Genomic DNA, 14319 nt, shown 5'->3' on the forward strand with positions numbered 1-14319 from the left:
TATTTCTAATTTTTGGGGTCTGCATAAAATGACATGGTAGATGGCACTGAAAGATGTGACGCCGAGATACACCAAAAATTAACTATGTATATATGTATGCTATGCCAGCTATTAACTGCATGAGTAAGGTCAGTCAAGTTCGTCCAGTTAACAAGTGTTTTCCGCTTCTTCGGAGTAAACAATGGGGTCACTTAGTTTGTCTGGATGTATGACCTGAAGAACTTATTGAGCAATGGGCTTAACACTACAGATAACTGAAGGCGAAGATGCACGGCAATCTAAGTGAGGGCGCTAGATTAAGGGACTGAAGCGTTGATTACAGATCTGCTAGTTATATATCTCTCACTGACGTACACGCGGCAGAAATATACGAGCGTAATGCACGCGCCTCGATCAAAACGTGTGTATTTTAAGGGAGTTCTAAATAGCGTGCCATAACGATCTTTTCTAGCGTACCGCGTCCGCTCGAAAGTGCCACTGTTTCGTAGCACTCGTTCTGCTTCGATTCATTCAAGCATGAGAGCAACAAACGATAGCAAAGCGTATTGTGCATTGCGCCTATGTGTGTATACTTGTGCATCTTTTCAATGACGACAGTGTTCCGAAAGCCACAGGTTTGATACCTAACTATTTCTACTGTGACATCCAACGCGTGTCGTTCATGTTCAACCTTTGCCTTTTCAGGAGCTCGGTGCACCAGCCCATCACGACATCACTGCACCTCAGCTGCCAGTAATCCAATACCACAGATGAGTTCATCAAATATATCACAGCAGACGACTCAGAGCAACGGGACGACGACTACAACAGCGACCCTCCGTTCGAGTACAATGACCAAAGTAACCGCAGGAGCTTCCGATTTATGAGCTCAGATGCACAATCCTCTCGACCGTCGATGATCAAGCACCCACTCCGAACATGTCAGTTGATTCCCGTTCGGAAAACGAGGACTTACACGAATATGATCGGAAAATATCTTCCGGGCATCTTTATGATCAGGATACGTTCAGCACGAGCATGCAATGATTTCAAAGGACCATTTCAACTACTACTAACTATGAAAATATTGATAGCTATAACAGCTGATCGTCGCACGTTCATGATGATACGTGGAAAAATACAATTGGCTAACATTTACTCGACGTAGAGCGGCATGCGAGAAAAGTAACTTTGATATTATATTGATATTCGTATACCATACACTAGATCTATCTATAGATGTAGTCTATTTTACGGTGTAAGTTATTTAGGATTCTTGATTGGTAAGACATTCGAGTACCATCATCTTGGTATGAAACGACTACATTCATATAATAGTTACTAAGTTCCGCAAGTAACTGTTAACGATAACTGCTGCACTTGGCTAAGTACGGTCTTTGTGCCTTGAGCGAAGAAGACAGCTGGCCCGATATTCCACCTTGCTGCTAATTTTCAGTCTATTTTAGAACGCCACTATTCTAGACCTCCCGTGTTATTGGGCATTTTAATCCGTCTACATATATATATATGTATATTACATCGATTCAATTATTTCCAATAGTATCGTTGGCAGGCACCGAGGGCTCAGGGTGCTCACTGGTGAAAATTTGACCAGGTTCACTTCTGGCGAACGGTAAACAACGGATAACACTGTTTACCAGACGACTGTCAGCTATTCCGTAAAGCTGAAACGTCGAAAGCTGTTTTCAGACCCAGACTATCATTTGCTATTTATCTAACCCAATTTAAACAAACACACTTAGATCTCCCCCACGAAATCTGTGTGTCCAGCGCCGCAAAGTATATGGAGTGTTTGATTATGAGACGAAGATATATACTGAAATTTGTTTTAAAGCCGAGGAACATATTACAGTGGTAAGGTTGGCGATAATTTATTTTTGTTAACTTAAATAAATCAACAAGGGAGCATTATGTCTAATTGTTCGATAGTTTTTCAATTTCGGAATGCTCAGGAAAGCCGTATGTAGACGCGCTATGCGGCTAAAACGTTTGTTGACCGCGCAGATCATAAAAAACCATCAAATGATATAAGAAAATAGGGAGTTATAGGTCTTAACTGCTAGATGGTAAGTGCAAACAGTTTATAGTCGAAACACAATAATCTCGAAATAAACAATAAGTTTACAAACGATCAAAATAAGCAATGTCTTACTTGATGTTTTTGCATTTACAATGTGCCTTTGGATCTAGAAAAGCAGAACGTTAGGTTTTATTCTAGCCTATGTTGAATTAATAGTTAGAAATGCACGTCACTCATCTTTCATAAACGTATAGGAAATGGAATCAATAGGGTTGATTGATACTTGATGGGATGCGCAGCTAACACAGCATCACCCTCGGAAAACTCTAATGAAGTACTTAGAAGTAAGTATTCGATAGCGTTTACTGATTTGGCGCCTTTAAAAGGTCTGCTCGCCAATATAATTATCCGCCGAATTGTCTTTCAACACATCCAACCAGTCATGGGCATGCTTGCTACAAGATGGATTTTGTACGTATTCGCTGTCTGCCGTATAATCGGTGGTACGCTTCATTTTGTCGTGCGGCGTATCTTTCTTTCTTGTATCCTCATTCCGGTCCTCTCTAGAGCTCGGTGCGTTTATCTTCTCGTTGTGATGTATCGACCAGTTAATGAACTCTACGAACACGTGTCGGGCACGATGCCATTGTCGACTTCAAAGCCGACTAGCTAGAGGCCGTCGGGACATCTTGCACTAATCTGCCGCGATAAAAATCCCCCAACCCTGACGTCCATGTTGGAAATATGTATGGTAACAGGAACTGCTCGTCTTGTTTAGAATGACCAGAACAGACAGAATAGAACCGAACAGACCTTTTCTCAGTGGCTGATTAGTAAATCCATTGTAGGTCGAGCAGGAACAGGCGAACTTCTACGGTTGTCTGCAAATACGTATATACATGCTTTAATCCAAATTCCTCTGGTGGGAAAATAGTAGCCATTAGGTACCGAACCTGTGCCCTTGGATGATCCTGATGACAATTTGGAAACATCCTTGACTTTGGTTTTTTATAGAAGTACGAACTGTAATTTCTCTAAACCGCAACGTACGATATGGCAGCTACATGTAGGACACGGTGCTGTGCGATGCCGCCAGAAGACAACATTCTTTCTACACCCGTAGTGTGAGAAGGTCCCATTACAACTGAGCCTGCCACAGTGAACTCATGAAAATCCGGACAATCAAAATCCCTTATATAGGCTTTACTCAATATTATGCTGGAATCATTATATTATCTCAAATCTAATGCGAAACAAAAGAGGCTAGCAAATAGAAAATTCAAAGGTATCATTCAGGTTTACTTACCGCAAGTAAATAAATAACCGCATTCGTATCTACGATAGCGCAGATTCTTACTTCCAGAAGCTGATAGATCCCTTTTGTACTGTTCAATCAACAGAAGACGGGTTTATATTATGAGAATAGTCTGTGGATGCCTGTTTACGAATGGATTTATTTAACAAATAGATTTAAAATTATAGTCATAAATTACATTCTTAATCCATGCTGGTCCTCCACTGACTGAGCTCGAGCAACAGAACGCAGGCCAGCATTAGGTATTATCTAGATATGGTCGTATCATGCCAATGAATGCAGTACATGTTGAATTGTTTACCACTAGAATACGAAATGGAGTAGGTTTGATGAAATTAAAAATTTAATTCAAAATTAAGTAGATCAATAAAGGCTTCCGCTTGATTTCTACATTGTATTCCTATAACTACCTGTTCTTCGCTATCCGACGCTAATTTCCTACCTAATATGTACCGCGTTTATGTAAATCAATGGTGCGGAAGGGGGGCGTGGCTGGAGATGAGTGAAAAATAGAAAAGGCGCGCGTAAAAGCGGATTGACGCGCTCTTCAAAATTTAAACCTGGTGACAGTCCGTCTGAGCTCTCTTCAGGCGGACCAACGGCTGGCAGTCATTGATGACAGTAGCAGCAGTAGCCTGCAGCATAGGTATTGCCGATCTAAAATGCTGTGACGGCTGTTATGCGGAGCCCTGAATATGTTGGCGCTGAAACCTTTGTTGTTTGGAGGCTTTCCTTGTTGGAGCACGGAGCGAAAGGAGGCCCAGCCTGCTCGCCCTGGCCTCGTTAAGCGGGCCTTCCTCTCTAGACGGAACGAGCAGTGTTAGGGAGTGAACGTGGCTCCGATGTAGTAAGTTGTATAGATTGTCGACTAGACAGAACGTCGATTCAAGAGCACCAATCGACGCCGTCGACAGCTGACGACACGCAGTGCCCACCACACGCGTAAAGGCAAAGAAGCCGCCTCAACAGCATCAGCCTAGCAAAAGCCAATTACTACACGACTGAGGACCGTCCCAGTGATAATCAACGAACTTGACGACGACGACGACGAGGACTAGAAGGGTGCATTGAATATAGTGCACAATAGTTGACGTAAAGGACAGAAGCCGAATGATCCATTGGCAAAACATACAAAGTCGCCGAGAGTCGAGTGAAGTGGCTAACAAAAAAGGTGTCTTATCATTTCTATCGTAAACACCGGGCAAAATAGCCCAAAGAGAATAGACTTGTATGAGATTTTCGAGCGAGTGGAAGCAGTAACTTTGTAGCTAAATAATAGTACAGAACGATAGTGGTGCTACTATTGCTAACACGGTTGTAAGTGAAGCTTCTACTTTATCATAACTAGTTCACTCTGTTTGGTCGATTGAAGCTTTTTGGAGTTGCTCTATTGAACCTCAATAGAAAGCAGACAAGTGCGCGCTTTCGTAACGTATAGCTGCTTAGGCTACACATTAAATGGAGTAAAAGTAGAGCGCCAGCTAGATGAGTCGTGTCTCGTTTTTATAAACATCCTATCTTGTATGTGTGGTTGTGCCGACACCTCAAGGCTATTGAACACCGAAAACAATAGTAAATAACCCCTAAAGACAAAGACGAGAAGGAAATGACAGAAAAGTAAGTGACCGACGTTTCAACATGGTACATATATAGCCCCCCCCCTTGATAATCGTCGATGTGAACGCTTAAAAAAGCCGCACGCTTCTATCACTGAAAAAAAAATAGCAGAATAAAAATGCATCGTCTACTCCGAAACGTGCAGCTGTAGTAGTATTGTGTGTTAGTGATCAGTCCGGAAGTAAAAAAGAAACGGAGGAGAATTTAAACGTCGGTCCCAATGTCACAGTGTTTATTACAAAACGGTCGGCTGAACGTTCTCAACGACAATCGTTACCGAGGTGCGGACAAGCTGGCCTAAATAGAAAAAAAAACACAAAAAAAACTGCTTACATTTTCAGGTACGAACTCTTAAATAGAATGCTAGTATTCATCGTAGGACGGAATGTCCTAAGATTAAGTAGTTGTGTTGCAAGTAGTAGTCCAGGCCCCATTTAGAGAACTGACTTGCTTATTATATGCAAGTCAGTGAACTCCAATATTAAATCACCTTAATAAATCACATTGATACAAGTAATTTTTTAATGAGTGCTTGGGGGTAATTTTTTAAAGAAAAGAATTTATCAGGTTCTAATGTCTAACATATGAGATTGTTTTCATTATATTTTGTTCAGAATTACGTCCTCGAATTTAGTTAAACTTCAATTAAACAATGTACATTGTACGTAATTTTTTTCACGCTTAGTTAATCAGTATTAAATGCCGGTATGCACACAAGTTGTATCGGTGGAATACAACTTGCAATTTTTCTGATGATTCTGTTAAATCTTGTTGACGTAGTCCGTTTTTAGGCCTTTGGACTCTACCCCTGAAATCTTACAGGACTAGAACAACAATAAAAATAAACAAACTCAATTTCGTACTCGGAAACTATAATGTATCTAAGAAGCTTTCTATTTTACTAAGGATAAATTTATATAGGACATCTAATGGGTACGTTTATTTAGACAATTTTACCTATGGCATATTACGAATAAAAATTTTGCGTTTGTTTATGAATCATAAACAAGAGGATTATATGCAGCTGCAATTGAAGCAGCATACACAGATAATGCTTCGAGTGATAACGTTCTTCTTTAATGACCCATTTCTGGATTTTACACATGTTCCGCTGGATTTAAAAAAAAAAATACTATGACGCACCTCCGTGTTGCAATGATTCAACAATAAAAACTATTTTTTTTTTTATATGCTATACAAAGCATTTATGAGTAGTACGTTCTCTGGCTTTTAGGATCGTTGAAAACACTTCCCTAATGATCACCTTTTTGTAGCACTATAAGGTAATTTTTAATTTGATCAAAGTAGATGATTTACCGCGCGTCTACCGCGCGATTGCTGAAAACAAATGCAGGTTTCTATACACGGGAATGAAAAGAACGCAATAGCAAGCCCGCTTTAGGGACTTTAAAACTAAATGGAAATGTTCAAAGAGGCATTTTTGACGGGCCAGCTCATTCAATGCGAGCTTTAGTCTAGCAATGGATAGAATGACCCGAACTGCTCATGAAAGCTTCAGGTACAAAGTTTATGTGTTATTAATGTCAGCTGAAAGGTTTATGTCGACAATAAAGCTAAGAGATCTTGAGTTCTCTTAAGGATGTATTAGCAAGTCGTCTGTGATTCTTCGTTGACAAAAAACCTCGATAAAAATCAAACTTTGCAGAAATGTCCACTGGCCAGAAAATGCACCCCTCTTGTGAGTGGGTCCAAAAAACCTAGCCGTTGTAAACCTAGTGTTGCAGTACGATGCCACACTTTTGTCCAAGAAAGGGATCCATCTTCAAGGAACGTTATATGAGTGTTCTAAACCCAGTCGAAACCTAAATCGTGCATTTGTCAACTAGATGGTATAAGACGTACGATTAATCGTCTCAGCGAGCGAACTGATACGGATTCAAGGCCGTTGGATTACTATGTATAGGACACGAACAACGTTCACTCTCTTTGCCGCCAAACCAAAGCTGTGGTCGGAGTGAACCGTAACTATATGCGATAAAAACATTTGTCTGGCATGTCCTTGTCAGTTCGCACAAAAAATTCAATCATATATTTGTTCTCGCCTAGAAGCGGTTTCGATGAAGCGACATAAAACGGGTGTCAATTTCTTCGAAATGGTAGGTTCTCTATCAGTTTTTTGACATGTAAAAAAATCAGTCTGTGTTTAGAGGTATAAAGCGAAGTCTACTTACTGCCGTAGACTCGTTCGGCTCCAAGTAAGAATAGAATCCGATGAGAGACCCTGAAATATCTCTGCAACGAACTGCCTCAACGAACCCCATAACGCATTCAGAATGCAAGAGCTGGCATGGCCACGCACATCGATCTTGTCGACCACGAGAAGGCAAACCCACTAGCGTAATAAGAATCGTCGTTTTCTAGGAGCCTATATTAGGCGACCCGGGAACGCTCTCTTCAGAAGAAAGCGCCGCCATTGCACCTACGAAGTGCACCAGTGGCAAAAGAGGTGTAAAAAAAATGGCTACAAACGAAAATGTTAATCAAAGGGACAGACCTTATTTAAGTAGCCTTTATAAATACGTCGAGTCCTGCATGGTGAGTCAGACATAAAAATCTATATGGTAACTCGCTCAAATACTACAAGTTCAGAACTAGGTCTGGCCGTTTATGTCTCTTCGAGGAAGACCGCTGTCAGTGCACCCAGATCTATTTGTACTGTTCATCTAGGTTTCGCAGAGCTGTGCGAATATCTGGTGAAAGGAGTTTTAATTAATGGACCAGTATCCAAACATAGAGTTCGTAGGAACTTTCAAATATATATGTAACTTTTGCTTGCACCTCTTCAGTCTTATTATATTGATAGCCAAGATAACGCCCGTTATCGCCAACTAATAGTTTTTTGAGTTCTACCATTTTTGTAGGACATCCGCTTTAAAAGGCCTTGAACTCCTCTGATTCCAATAATTTGGAAGGGTCCTACGAGTCTCCTGTTTGATTACTGCTACCGTTTTCAAACCTCTCCCTTTGGACGGTCGCTTTTGTCCGCAGCTCAGCGAAGTCCAGGTGAGCAGCATAGACTAATCTACAATGACAGTGGCCTTTTCTGAAGACACGAAAGGTTTTCAACTTGCAGTGATTCACCACGCAGAACTTTACGTATCTGTAACGGCTACTCAAATCGGGACTGTCGCTTCGATCAGCACTTTTTTTGCGGTCACCTCTGTGGTCTTTTTCCTATATATATATATATATATATATATATATATATATATATATATATATATAGGTAGGTGTGCCCTACACATCTGCATCACTATTGCTATATAAAGACGAGATGTAGGCGCTTTACAATTCGATTCGATGACCTTGTGTCGTCACTGAAAATGAATGGCAACAAGAAGGGTTAGGAAAATAGTTAAATAGAAAAAGTTAGAAGAATACGAAATTCCTCTTAGTGCCTGGCGTAAAGTTTGAAGCCGTTGAAGGCGCTAGTGTGAGCAGAACGTAACAGGACGACCCTTATCTGAACGAGATCATTGTTAGATTTGACACAAGAGTAGATGTTTGTGAGCCCGAATTTGCCAATGGGTTTTGGTTTCGAATAAAAGAAAACACATTGTTATTGCGGATTACACGATACTAACCCGAATCCGTGTTTATGCCCTGTCACTTAGGGATACACAGGCGGATATGCAGGTACCTTGAAAACGGAACGGCAGATACATGAACGCTTCCGTATGGTTCCGGCATACATCCACCGCACAAAAACACTATTGCTAAGTAAAAAAGTTTCCGTTGTTTGATGTTCAGGGTACACGAGGCATATATTGCGGCGTACGCTCCCAGTCGCGAACACCTACAGATATGGACGCGGTCGGTTGAAGAGAACATTGAAATGGGTGTGTGTGTGAGCATAGAGCAGCTGAGACAAGTACTGGTATGATCAGAAAGCAATACGTCATGCGTATATAATGATATCGACGGAAAAGCTTAGGATTATTGATATGGGCACTAACGCTGGGCCACGTGTAAGTTAACTTCTTTAGCTAGTTTTTGCAGACCTTAACACACGTATTTCTAACGTAACTTATATGAAACGATAGAGTTTCTTGAAGGAGATCATTTGTGTACTTCTTCAAATTGCAATGGTAATGGTAGTGTGGCGTAGATTTTACTCGGTTAATCTGGTTTCTCATACTGGTTTCTCACAAGATCAGGATTATTTTTAAATCACGATGGTATAATGAATTCATTAATAGGAGTATGGAGTTCTTTTGACGAAATGTACACATGTTTCCAGTTTAAATAGTAGCTAGCTATCTAGGGAAGCTACTCTAATGGAATAACAGTTTTAAAGCCGACTATTGTAAGACAGTCTTTTATGAGAACAAAGCTTATTGTCCGCTTCGTGGGCCGTTCACTTTTACGAGCCCTTCCATTTTCGTATTGTATGCCCCGAGGCGGGGATCTAGTGCCGATATTAGTGCAGTAGAATCGCGCGTCTGTATCGACTGACCTAGTCGTTAGAACCTAAGTATTTGTAAACGAGTGCTGGAAGGCTGTCGACCGGTTTCCTAGCAACCTGCAGCTGCCGACCTGCTGCAGTTCGACGAAGAGGGATTTGAAGTTTAGATGCGTAGGTTTAGAAGAGCTGTGACTTGGATTTCTGATAGGACTGAATAGCTAAAGGCTGCGCAGGATTATTACGAGAGGCTGCGAAATCATGGTTAAGCGAGGAGGTTCCCGTGACGGTGTAGTCGTAACTTATCTGCCTACTGGATTTGAGGATACGTGATGATCTGGGTGCGGACGCAAACAACTGTTTCGTACTGGGAGCCAGCCATGGCTAATAACAGTATCGGTCGTAAAGCGGGAAATATCTAGACGAGGAAATCGTCGTCATCAACAAGTGGAAACATTTCATAGAGAATGTTGCACAGATAGTCCTCAAGGAAGTCGTAGTTGTAGAAACAGCCTACGCTTGACGAAAAAAAAGATTGGAGAAGTGAGATGTTCTAAAAAGTTTTTAAATCCGCAACTGATCCTGGATTTTGCTCCTTTATATATTGCAGCATCTCGCGTTTAGACCATAAGGTATTATTACGAAAGACATCCATGAGGGGGCCTACAGTTTAACTAAACAAGCTGGGTCTAAGTGGGCTTGGATGTCAAGTACCACGTTTCTTTCCCTCAGCTACTGACTGTCCGGTCTGCTGCCAGAGTGAGACATGGCCGACGATCTTGGTAGTCTTTATGAACAGAAGGATGTGCGAGATGCGTTGGTTATAGCCGCCATTATTATGCAAATATTGTTTCATACATAAGATTTAGTATTCTTTACACATGCTTACAATCGCTGCCATTACTATTTCAAGTGAAATAAGAAACTAAGAATTTTTTTGCAATCAGCACGATTAGCGAATTAGATTTACGCTAGCATTGAGGGACACAGTTTATCGGAGGCGCTACAGACTAAGTCACCTCATTCGGCAAGTGCACTGTTAAAAAAGATCAAGATTTAACAAATAATGACTTCGCCAGTCTTCTTGCAACGGAACGTTTTGTGCCTCTATCGTAGCCCAGAAACTTTTGGGGCTAACACGCCCGATAGAGGCAACAAGCCGGCTGATTCCGGTTAAACGGGGATTCTCCGCCAGTGGATCAAACCCGTTACGAGTCAAGGACACAGGGATCACGTACGGCTAACGTGTCCTGCGAGGAAAGGGCCGTTACAGGCGACATGAATTAATAATAATCTTGACGAGAGTTTTGAGGTCGACGTCGTAACTCTGAGATGGCGGATAAGTGAAGATAGACGAAGGGAAGGTCTCCTTAAGTTTTGCGGGTATTAGCCGTCTGACTATCCAGGTGCGTCTCTCTGTCGATGTTGCTCACTTGGCAGATGCATAAGGCCATGTTTTAGGCAACGTGGTCATATAGTAGATATTTTGGTGTGTTCACAATCCTGCCATCGATTTATATTTTACGATAGCCATATTGTATCGTCGAGGATGGCAGTTACAGTTGTAACGAGGGACGAGATGATTGACTGAGTTCTACAGCGGCGCCATAAATCCGCATATCCTGACCTATACAGTGACCTTGAAAGGAAGGTATCGGATTCTAGAAAACGACCTAGTTTAGATCAAAACGGGAAGACGCTGGAAGAAAATGTACAATCTCTAAGATAATGTGTAAAGTAAATATGAATACTGAAACTTCAAGATTGAATGCCGATGCCGCGTGCCAGAGAAGTGTCAGCCTATTGCGGGTAAAAGTTTTTGTGGTTATAGGCTTCGAAAGCTGTCAACTGAACTCGACCCTTAATTTGGGAACATAAAGGATTTCGTTGTGATACCCTTTAATACACCACATCATACCCACGGGTCGCATATTTCCGGTCTGTCATTAACCAGCGACCGTGCAAAGAGTAGAAAATAAATAGTGTTTCATCGCTTTGGGAAGTTGTATGGTTACTAAGATCGATGTGTACCTATTATATTGAGACGTCGAACCTAACGTTTTCAAGTACAGTTGGCTCTTAACAAATAGCCCTAAACACCTGTAACGAGGAGGACTGCATTTGGCCTGTGCGGTAGTTTTACGGATCCCTCGGCTGCGTTTCAATTGCATGTGGGTTGGGTGTTTGAGGTGTCGTGATTATTTGGTTTAACAATGTGCATTTATTTCTGTGGCTTTGTTATGGACTACTTGTTGAAATCAGTGCAGTTGTCTTACGGCTAAATTTCTGCAGACTGATTATAATGCTTTCTAAGTACCGTAGAATTTTTAAAGAAAAAACCTTGAACCTTATTTGGAAACTGTTGGGCCGATTTAACGGTAAACGTTTCTCTTCGAGTAGCTGTGATGTGGTCGTAGCTTATTCACATAAACGTCTGAAGCTCGTAATCTTCGTGGTACGCAGTCGCGTTGTGTACAATCGATTTTATCAAGTAAGTAGTCTAATAGATGGATTTGGGATCCTTGGTAGGGACGCCACACGTTAACACTACCAAAGATTTTTCGGTAAAATTTAAACTGAATCTAAAATTCAATATATATATATATAGTAGTGACGAGCAAAAAAAAAGGGTTCAGAAGGACATTTTGTTAACGCTTACTGGTCAAATTTTTGTTCTTTGAAAACTACAGCGCTGCGGAAATTCATCGAAGATTAGTGAAGACATTGGCCAAACAGGCCTTAAGCTTTTTAAGAACGGAAATAGGAGTGTTGAAGACTAGCAAGTAGATGGTCAAATGTCACGACTCGAAAGACGAGAACGCATTACCGCAATCGAAAAAGTTTTTCGCGAAATCAGAGCTTAGTTTTGTTGGTAAAAACTGGTATCCCACATGTAACGTCTTACAGAATTATAATCCAGATATTGAACGTACGATAACTGGGTACAACATAGATCCCCGTGAAGCAACTCCAGGCCAGTTAAAAGGGTGCTGCATTATTCCATGTGCGGTTTCACATTGCAGAATTTGCGATCTCTATAAACGACGTATGGGTCGGTTTTTACCGCCAGCTAAAGGGCGACCAGGCGAGATAATAACGTTTTCCTGCGAAAAAATCGAGTTCGGTAGCAGTGTCAAGTAGATTCGGACGTGAGGTAATGGCAGTTGCCATGGGCACCAGGGGTATCTATCTGCAAGTGTTAGGAATTCGCTAAAAATAAATAATGAATGCAGCCCGCTATCTCGACTTCCTCAAGAGACTCATGGACCGTTGGCACGGCACTCGAAAGTACGTAGTCTGGTTACTTGATGATAACACCAGACTCCATGGTCGTGCCTCAATTACTCTCTAAATTGAGCCAAGGAATATCTAACATTGGTTTCAACTCGCTTATTCTCCCAATCTAAATCGGTGTGATTACGGGGCTTTCTATGTACTGAGGTGGACAACTAATGGGCAAGCACAACCACTATCAGTTCACTTCAAGCAGCAATAACTAATGAAATTATATGTACAAATGGTAAGTACATGATTTTTTAGAAGCTAATTTTCATATAGCACATATATGGGTCACTTCGTTTTTTTTTTCTAGCAAGGGAACATTTATCTTAAATTCTAGTATTATCAAACTTAGTTTTCACATACAATGCACTGGTGATAAAATTAGCATAATCCGCATTACACTCAAAAGCTAGTGCTTTATAGGACCGGTAAATACTTCGTCTCGTCCTCCTCACCAAAGTTACATCGTTAAAAACAAATTGAAAACAAGCTGGTACGTTATGCAAAGGTGGTCACGCTGCGATGTATAGGTTGTCGTTAATGTAGTACATGAAATAGATGTTCTTACCTTGTTGGCAACATAGCACGCATCGTTCGGCTAAAATGTTATTGCGCATATGATTTATGCATAAGAATGATAGTTAGGTAACTTTTAGTTCGGCCAAGTTAGTTTTGGAGAATGGGGCCCACATTGCCATTTCCTATTTTCTCCTATCGAACGACATGCAATGTGTGGATACAGCCATTCAGAAGCCGATTTCACACTTCGCAGTAAAATTTCATGTAAACTTGTGATGGACCAGTCAGATTCCTTGACCTGGCTGTGAACTACTATAGAGCATTGGCATTTCCCGCCGCAACCATAACCTTTTCTTAAAAAAAAAAAAAAAAACGTTTGATGTCTGATTCTTTCGCACGAGCTCATTAGTGGTCTGTGTAACCCTACCTTGTGGGTCTATATAGAGCTCGCATATTGGTCGTGTAAAGACGACTAGATTGGAATAATGCTCTAGGGCCTTGGAGCATTCTATTTATCCGATAGTCCTGTAAAGTCTGCCGCTTGCTTTATTAGCCAAAAAAATAAAAAATAAGCTTTTCAGTAGGCCTCAAATTTTTCATTTAATAAGGCTTCTTCTTCGGCTATTTGCCGAATTTTTATAGTCTAAAGAGATCTGTATATACATATTTATATGCAAAGCCTAGATTACCTGTGGATTGATCCAGTGGTAAATTTAGATGCAGCCAAGCCAAAATCTACTTTTTCTTTTCATAATTTCCATTTATTCGATTAAAAAATTAAGAGTTTTAAAGGAATAATTACAAAAAGAATCAGTAGACCAGGCAAGGTGGGCCACCTGGTTCATCGCTGCTTATGCCGAACTGTATACCGCTCTGTATGAAATGTGTCAAACATTAATCTCACCTTTTAGGTTTACTTTATAGTAGTGCCATACATAGTTTTTTTTCCATTCAAAATAAACTTGGACTTATTGAAAGCTGAAATTGGTCACTCGTATATCTTCAGTGAGGTTTTTATTGCAATGAATCAGAGAAAATCAAAAGCTTGAGCAGATCACGAATATCAGTTCCGTATCAGGAACCACAGTGGCAGAGACAGCTGGCCATATAAACTTCTTATTTATTTAATCAAGACTTTACTGC

The 14319-nt window shown here is 40.9% G+C and overlaps 2 protein-coding genes and 1 long non-coding RNA gene across 32 annotated transcripts in view; 2 read left to right on the plus strand and 1 right to left on the minus strand.

The window, feature by feature from the left end:
- Positions 1-1918, plus strand: part of LOC111250806 (alpha-crystallin B chain-like) — a 35595-nt gene extending 33677 nt beyond the window's left edge. For 14 of the 16 annotated variants that reach the window (XM_086990867.1, XM_086990875.1, XM_022806582.2 and 11 more), the window contains one exon: positions 685-1918. In XM_086990867.1, coding sequence (XP_086846993.1) covers positions 685-866 — 182 coding nt within the window. In that variant the 3' untranslated portion in view covers positions 867-1918. The remainder of the gene's footprint in view (positions 1-684) is intronic. The other 2 variants (XR_015328993.1, XR_015328992.1) reach the window with 2 other exon arrangements.
- A 340-nt stretch (positions 1919-2258) lies between these two features.
- LOC147755142 (uncharacterized) lies at positions 2259-9241 on the minus strand. 4 transcript variants are annotated; one of them, XR_015328994.1, is made up of 6 exons: positions 8975-9241; positions 8558-8769; positions 8263-8290; positions 7145-7392; positions 3327-3405; positions 2259-2901 (listed from the first exon to the last, which is right to left on the minus strand). It is a non-coding gene; the product is annotated as an uncharacterized LOC147755142 (long non-coding RNA). The 4 variants fall into 4 exon arrangements; XR_015328996.1 differs by lacking the exons at positions 2259-2901; positions 3327-3405 and adding an exon at positions 5156-5249 and having other exon boundaries at positions 8975-9238; XR_015328997.1 differs by lacking the exons at positions 2259-2901; positions 3327-3405; positions 8263-8290 and adding an exon at positions 5156-5249 and having other exon boundaries at positions 8614-8769.
- The window catches only part of Rab3-GEF (Rab3 GDP-GTP exchange factor), a 36529-nt gene continuing 25104 nt past the window's right edge, over positions 2895-14319 (plus strand). For 3 of the 12 annotated variants that reach the window (XM_022808933.2, XM_022808941.2, XM_022808942.2), the window contains exon 1: positions 5155-5293. The gene's annotated coding sequence lies outside the window, so the exon portion shown is untranslated. Of the gene's footprint in view, positions 5294-9304; positions 11867-12014; positions 12896-14319 lie in introns of those variants that run through there. The other 9 variants (XM_022808935.2, XM_086990859.1, XM_086990862.1 and 6 more) reach the window with 7 other exon arrangements.

The sequence above is a fragment of the Varroa destructor genome, unplaced genomic scaffold (assembly GCF_002443255.2).
Source record: "Varroa destructor unplaced genomic scaffold, Vdes_3.0 BEIS01000005.1, whole genome shotgun sequence".
Classification (NCBI taxonomy): domain Eukaryota; kingdom Metazoa; phylum Arthropoda; class Arachnida; order Mesostigmata; family Varroidae; genus Varroa; species Varroa destructor.